Genomic DNA, 7,451 nt, shown 5'->3' on the forward strand with positions numbered 1-7,451 from the left:
GTCTATGTTTAGGCTCTCTCAGAAGAGTGGAAAACTGATCAAATTCCATAGACAAATATTTTTGCCTTAAGGTATTGCACAGCTACTTAACTACCCTTCACCTGCAGCAGTCTGTTTCTTATGTTTTATTCTGAAGCTACAGTTTTAATACCCAGATTAAGCTGCTGTTGCTTTTACATTACTAATTTGCTCAACAATTCTGGGAATCAAGCACATTTCTACACAAACAGGTAATTATTTTCACATACATTTGGTTAAAAGGTATTCTTACTGGCTGCTCCATGACTGCAGCATCTGGATTGAAAGTGTTTTAAGTAATGGCAGGCAAATTTATTCTGTGATCACCATTCTATTTTGCCCTTTCACATGATTCCACTTCTGAACCTAATCCAAAAAAATTAACTACCAAGCACAAAGCTCTCCTGACATCACAAGAATCCTTCCAGCACTGAAATTTGAGGGTCAAACCCAATTCAAACCCCTAATCTTCTGTATTTTTTACAGTTCCTGAGGAATCAAGTTTGGTTTATCAGCACCCTTGAGAGCTGTGCACTCCCACTCACAACACTACACACCAAGCTCAGAGCAGGCAGCAGTACCCTGTGAGCAAACTCACCTGATCAGCTGAGGCAGACACTGGAGACTGGGCACTTGGGAGGTGAAAGATGAGGCCACAGACACCTCCTGTTCTAACAGTGATGTCACTGCATGGATCACTTTCAAGGCCTGAAATCCATGGCAGTCACAAGGTGAAAACATATCCTTCCCAATTCATAATTAATAAATACTGAACTGTGGCTTTTTCAGAAATTCTTAAAATGCAATCTCCATAATTCGTGAGAACCCTGTTTGGAGGAGAAAGCATTCATTTGGGGGTCCTAGAGGAGCATCTTTGGGGTTGTAAGAGTCGATTCGAAGTTTTCTCTGATCTGCCTCACGACCATCATCAGAGACTGAGACCCTGGGACTGCACCACTCGCTCTGGACGGGAGTTTCTGGCCTGGCCCAGGTGGATGCTTGCCAAGGACTGTTTGTAGGTGTGTTTGGTGCTTGTCATGGTGCGCTGTGCTCGATCAGGGTACTGCCTGTAGCGTCCTGTTCCACCTGTTTCTTGGAGCAATGATGTCCACATACAAGAGTCCATAAATCTCCCCACGTTTTGGCCAGAGGCCACTTGCTTTGGAAAAGGACTGTAAATAGTGACTTTCCTAAAGAGACTGAGAGATCTCTTTCTCCCCAACGGATTGAAGATGTGTCTCGTCGGACGAAGCACAAGGATGCATCCTGTCTGTTGGTAGCTATATCCCATCCTTTCCCTCTCTCACTCTCTCTCTCTTTCTCTCTCCTTTTACCTCTCTTTCTCCCCCTCGCACTATCTCTCTTACTCTCTCTCTCCCCCCCTCTCTCTCTATCACAAAACCAAATTGTTAATCACCATAAACTGCATTTCTGCTTTCTGCTGAACAAACCTGAGTCTCTTGCCTTTTGTCTTTTGCACCCTGGGATTGAACGAACCATCACGACTCCCGCTCGGGTTGAGCGGATCCGTGACAGGGGTCAAACCCCCAAACAAAGCCAGGTAGTTTTCAGCTCTGCTAGGCTGCTGGACAACACCCATATCCATGCAGGAGTTGCTGGATTTGGGGCTATTTGTAAATGTGGGCATCTGCCTTGGCATTTTCCTCTCAGCCTCAATTAGTGCTGCCTTCTGTGCTGTGCTGGAGAGAGGCAGTGGCTCTGTCTGGGTGAGGGGTGCTAGTGCTCCAGATGGAGAGGGGTGCCTGTAAGGGAACTGGAAGAAAAGCAGCTACAACCTAGTGAGTGCATGGACAGGATTTGGTGGAACACTGCCTGAAGCACCAATTGAGAGTGTGAACAGGAACAGCAGAATCCATCACTTGCTGTATCCAACACTCCTGAGCCTTTCTAGGAAATGTTGGCCAGGTCCCAGACCTGCTCCAGTTGCCATGCAGTAGAGTCAAGGCTCTTCTTTCCCCAGCAGCTGAGGGAACAAACCTTGCTTGTGCTGTGGGGCACAACCTGCACAGGCACAGTGTGTCCCTAAATGGAAAGGCTTTTCAGGGATTTCAACAGTCTCAATTTGGAGCACATCAGAGGATGAAAATCTGGGCTGAGTCAGTGCAAGCCAGTGAAGCCCCAGCATTGTAAAGCCTGGAGCCCAGCTTCAGGATCTCACCTGGTCCTCTTCACTGCGTTTGTAGTTGGTATTAACATCAATCCAATCCATGTTTTTGCTGCAAACTCTTCTATATTTACACAAAGCCATTTCAAATGTCTTGGCCATTTGTGCTCCTGACTGACTGGTCCTCAAGGAAGGATTTAATCAGCACACAGAGGTGTTTGCTCTGATAGATAATGTTCTGTGGAATTGAAAATGCACAGGGTCAGTTGCCCAAAACTGGACAGGAGGGCCTGTCTGGAAAAGAGTCGCCATGTAAGAGGGCAGTGGCCAGACTTTGTCAGGTACATGATGAGATTTTCCAATCAAAGGGTTGTTTTGGCACCACCCTTGGAAGCACAGCCTTCCCAGTAGCAGGGGGTCGTCCGAAGACCTACGGGAGGACTCTGGGTCAGTGCTCGCAGTGAGCCCAGCAGGAACCACGCAATTTCCTCTGCTATGGTATTTATAGTGATAGAATGGGATCTCGTTCACGGCAGCAGTGGGGCAGGCGCTGGGGTGAGCGGATCTCGGGAATTGCGAGCGGGCGTTTTCCAGCAGGATGCAGCCCCTGCAGGCCGGAGCTGCCCCAGGGGCCGGGCACGGGCTGGGCACCGCGGGCACCCCCGGGCAGCCGCGTTCGGGCAGCGCAGCGGGCCCGGCCCCGGCGGCAGCGGAGCCCCGAAGGGAGCGCGGCCGGGACGGGAGCGCGGGCACCGCGGGCGGGCGGGGGCAGCGCGGCCGGCGGCAGCAGCCGGACACACAGCCGGGCCGGGCTCGGCCTCGGGCGGGGGCGCTGGGGGCAGCGGGGCCGCTCGCTGCCTCGCCCTGCGCCGGCGGGCGGCAGCGGCCCCGAGCCGGGGCCGGCGGAGCGGGGCCGCCGCTCCGGCAGCCGCTGCCCTCGGGGCCCGCCGCTGACACCCTCCGTGCCTGCGCTCCCGGCAGCTGCCCTGCACAGCCCTCGCCTCCCCGCTGCGCTCTGCCCTGCGCTCAGCCTGCCCAGATACAGCTGTGCCTCCTGACTGCCCGCTCCTGAGATGGAACAGGACAATAGGAACCCCCAGCCTGGGGACCTGATCGAGATCGACCGGCCTTTTCATCAGCACTGGGCCCTCTACATGGGCGATGGATATGTCATCCACTTGACACCTGAAGGTAAGGGTACTGCCGAGTGACAACCTCCAGTGGACTTCTTATTGTGCTCCGGGAGCCCTGTCTCCCTCCATGGGCTGACGGTGGACCCTTTGTGTGTAAAAGTACTGGAATGCTCTTCCCAGAGAGGTGGTGGAATCATCATCTCTGGATGTGTTTACAAAAGGCTGGACATGGCACTTGGTGCTGTAGTGTAGACTCTGAGTTGAGGTGTTTAGGACATAGGTTGGACTCGATGATCTTAGAGGTCTCTTCCAACCTCATTATTCTGTAATTCTGTAATTCTGTAAAAGTCCCTGTCAAGGAGAAGAGAAAACCCATTACAGGGCTTGGAGGGGCCATAGTGAGTCTGCCTTCCTGCCTTATTTCCTCTCTTCCATATACAGATAAATGGGAGGTTGAACAGGAAGGTCTCAGGGTGCAAGAATTCATCAGAGCAGTGAAGAAGGAGCTCCTGGTGAACGTGGCTGGAAAGAATCAATGGCAGGTCAACAACAAATCTGATAAGCAGCACAATCCTCTCCCAGTGGAAAAGATCATCTCACATGCTAAAGCTTATATCGGCAAGGAGGTGACATACCGTTCGTTTGGCAGCAACTGTGAGCGCTTTGTGAAAAAACTTCGCTATGGAGAGGCATTCTCTGAGCAGGTGAGTGTGACAGGGTGAGCCCTGGGTGCTCCCAGAGCAGCTCCTGGCTGCTGGCTGTGAGCTGGGCACTGGGACACAGCCTGCAGCCTGCATGGGCACAGCCCAGTGCCAGGCGTGGGCTCCAAACCAGCGCTGCCTCTGGCCTGCCCAGAGCCCCTGACCGGGAGGGGCACTCTGCTCTGTCTGCACCCTGACAGTGCCCTGCCACTGAGTGCCACCTCCTGGGGCTACAGACCTGGGTGTTACCCTCTCCTGCAAATGAAGAACATGCCTCTTTTTATTTAATTCACCTAACTATAGCTGCTTATATTTCATTACCATACCTTGGGCTAAATGAAAATGCTCTTCATATTTCCAGCCTTAGTTTTGCTTTCCCTTTACCTTTTAAGGTAGCAATTGTTTGCATGCTGGCAGTAGGATCCGTGTTGTTGCCTTGACTTTGTGAATGGGATTGCTGGAGTGAAATCCAGAGAGAAGACCAATGATGGGCCATCAGGAAAGGTCAGAGAAAGGCAGGGATTCCCTGGCTGCATGGGATCTCTGCTCTGCTTTTGCCACCCTTAGTGAAACACTTAAATGAAAGCCTTAATAAAATGTAAAAACTCAAGCTCATCATGCCTAGAATCTTCTCTTTTATGAACTTAGGTTTGTGTGGAAGTTCAGCATTCTGGCCTTGCTTCTCCCTGTCATCCCATTAAGAAATACCAAGTCAATCATATCATCAATTCAAGCTGATCCCCAGCAGTACTGAGCTGTTTCTCACATGTGCTTTTACCTTTTGTCTGTGATGATTTTTGTGGAAGTCTTCAAGCACATGAAAGCAAATCATTCTTTCCTTATGCTGCCACCCCCCCTCCAGTGATTTGCCAAGGACTGGTGTAAGCTTTCAGTCTCATCCTTATTTTATCAGCTACATCCTATTGGCTGTTTCTATGAAGAAAGTGATTTTAACCTTAACTTTCTCAAAAAGTAAACTAATTTTCTTGCTGAGGGTTAACTGTGTGTTTTCCAGCAGAAGGCTTTTTTAGATGCTGAAATGCACTGTCATGGTATAACTAATGAGAGGGGCTCCCCAAAGCCTGGGGACCTGATTGAGATCAAGCGTCCACTTTACCAGCACTGGGCCATCTATGTGGGAGGTGGATATGTCATCCATGTGACACCTGTAGGTAAGGAGGGTGTAGACTGGAAAGATGCAGAGGGGGTGTTGGGCTCCTGGCTCCCTTTCTACCTCCAGGTGCTGTTCCATGTGGAGCCTGTGTGTGTAGATGAGATTTCCAGGAGCAGTCCAAAAGCCATGTGAGGTTTTGGAGGGGCCAGAGAAGGTTTTCCTGCCTGTCTTATCTCCTCCCTGCCTTCCCCAGGTGAAAAATTACCACCCACATTAGCCAGTAGTGTTTCATTAGTCAAAAGAAGGGCGAAGGTGAAGAAGCAGCTCCTGCGAGATATGATTGGAAATTATAAATGGCGTGTCAACAACAAATATGACCTGTACCGCAAGCCTTTCCCTGTGGAGGAGATCATCCGGCGTGCTGAGCGCGAGATTGGCAAGGTGGTGCTGTATCGTTTGTTGTACAGGAACTGTGAGCACTTTGTGACCAAGGTCCGCTATGGAGAGGCAGTCGCTGAGCAGGTGAGTGTGACAGGGTGAGCCCTGGGTGCTCCCAGAGCAGCTCCTGGCTGCTGGCTGTGAGCTGGGCACTGGGACACAGCCTGCAGCCTGCATGGGCACAGCCCAGTGCCAGGCGTGGGCTCCAAACCAGCGCTGCCTCTGGCCTGCCCAGAGCCCCTGCACCTGGAGGGGCACTCTGCTCTGTCTGCACCCTGACAGTGCCCTGCCACTGAGTGCCACCTCCGAGGGGTGCAAATCTTGGTGTTACCCCTGTGGCTTATGGGGCACATGCCTCTTTCTGGTTTAATTACCCTCATTATCTTTGCCTGTCACTGGTTGTCATGTCTGGGTGTAACTGTAATTGTTTATCATGTCTATAACCTGTGTTTCGCTTTCACTTTACAGGTCATGACAAAACTTGATTATATCCATAACTTTTCTGCCGCAGCGACTGTGACAGGACTGATAGGACTTAGTTTTGTTCCCAGTGGTGCTCTTATAGCTTCTGTTTGTACTCTTGCCTGTGTTTGTTTCGCTTGCAACCGTATTGCTCATTTTCACATTTGTGCCGAATTCAGAAAGCCAGGAAGAGATATACTAGAAAAGAGCTGCTGTTAGGAAGAGCTCAAGGGATACATGGATTCCATGATCCCTGTCCAGCTTTTGCTACAAGTGTAATCAAGATTTGCTAGCAACTGCAGTGATAATTAAAATTCTTACTGAAATGTTAAAATTGAAACACATCTTGCCTAAAATCCACTTTTATCTATTTGAGTATTGCTTTGTATGCAGATTCAACTGCTCAGACTTGCTTCTTTCTGTAATCCAATTAGATTTAATAAGACAAGAATGTCACCATTCTAGATGACACCAGCAGAACTAGCCTAGTTTTCACACCTGCTTTGATTTCACTGTCTGAGATAATTTTTGTGGTAGTCCCCAAGTACTTGCAACCAAATTTTCTATTCCATATGACTGTTTGTGATATATGTATGCGTGAATAATACATAATAAAGTTTGAGTCTGGAATATGGGGAGAGTCTGTTTGCTTTTGGAAAAATGGGAGCAAGCCAGCTTCTGTCAGAGACATTTTTCAAGCAAAGCTGGATTCCAGAAAAACCAGGCCAAAGGCTGTTTTATTCCCTGGTGGAGCTGTGTGGCCAGTCCTTGGAGAGGGCAGTGAGGATGGGCAGAGGGGGCTGGGGATGGGCACAGGCACTGGCACTTGTCCTGCATTTCCAGAAGGGCAGCACCCTGCCTGCTTCAGAGGATGCATTTGGAAAACTGACATGTGCTGGCCCTCAGGCTTTAGCAATAAATGTGCATCCAATGGTTCTTGAGAGCAGCATCTTGCCACCAGCAGCAGCAGCCCCAGAGCCGTGGTGCAGCCCCATGAGGAACAGCAGGTCCAGCTCACCAGCTGGATCCCACTGAAGGCCTCTCTAGTTCACAGAACTTGTGGGTTAATGTGGCATTTGAATGTGTTTCCACCCTTCTCTCTGCAGATACCAATGTCCCTTGAAACACTGGGTCAGGTGATGCACTCCCAGCACACAGTACTAGCAATGACAGCCAAACTGTCCCTTCATGCCAGGTTGAAATGCCTTTGGGTAGTGGGGACACAGACCATGTTGGTGGCCCCAGATTATTGGCTGGGGAAGGCTGTCCCCACATGGTGACCTACCAGTGGTCCCAGTGGTCCCAGTAGCCTTGGATGAACCTTTCAGATTCACAGGATCTTATTTTGCTCTCTGCTCTTCATCCTCTGTGGGTCTGTGCCCCCAAGATGGGCATGGACTGGGACAAAGGGAGGGAGCCCAGAGTAAATCCATACATAAATTTCCTTCACTCTTCCTTTT

At 50.2% G+C, this 7,451-nt stretch overlaps 1 protein-coding gene across 3 annotated transcripts; it reads left to right on the top strand.

The window, feature by feature from the left end:
* The first annotated feature begins 2,640 nt into the window (after positions 1-2,640).
* LOC130256691 (uncharacterized) lies at positions 2,641-6,621 on the top strand. 3 transcript variants are annotated; one of them, XM_056498546.1, is made up of 7 exons: positions 2,641-2,698; positions 3,125-3,334; positions 3,718-3,980; positions 4,398-4,481; positions 4,996-5,149; positions 5,345-5,613; positions 5,998-6,621. In XM_056498546.1, exons 2-7 carry the CDS (start codon positions 3,217-3,219, stop codon positions 6,208-6,210), a joined length of 1,101 nt encoding a protein of 366 aa, XP_056354521.1. In that variant the 5' UTR covers positions 2,641-2,698; positions 3,125-3,216; the 3' UTR covers positions 6,211-6,621. The 3 variants fall into 3 exon arrangements, with proteins under 3 accessions (XP_056354521.1, XP_056354522.1, XP_056354523.1); XM_056498547.1 differs by lacking the exon at positions 4,398-4,481 and having other exon boundaries at positions 2,666-2,698; positions 4,993-5,149; XM_056498548.1 differs by lacking the exon at positions 4,398-4,481 and having other exon boundaries at positions 2,666-2,698.
* The last annotated feature ends 830 nt before the right edge of the window (positions 6,622-7,451 follow it).

Source organism: Oenanthe melanoleuca, chromosome 9, assembly GCF_029582105.1.
Source record: "Oenanthe melanoleuca isolate GR-GAL-2019-014 chromosome 9, OMel1.0, whole genome shotgun sequence".
Lineage (NCBI taxonomy): Eukaryota > Metazoa > Chordata > Aves > Passeriformes > Muscicapidae > Oenanthe > Oenanthe melanoleuca.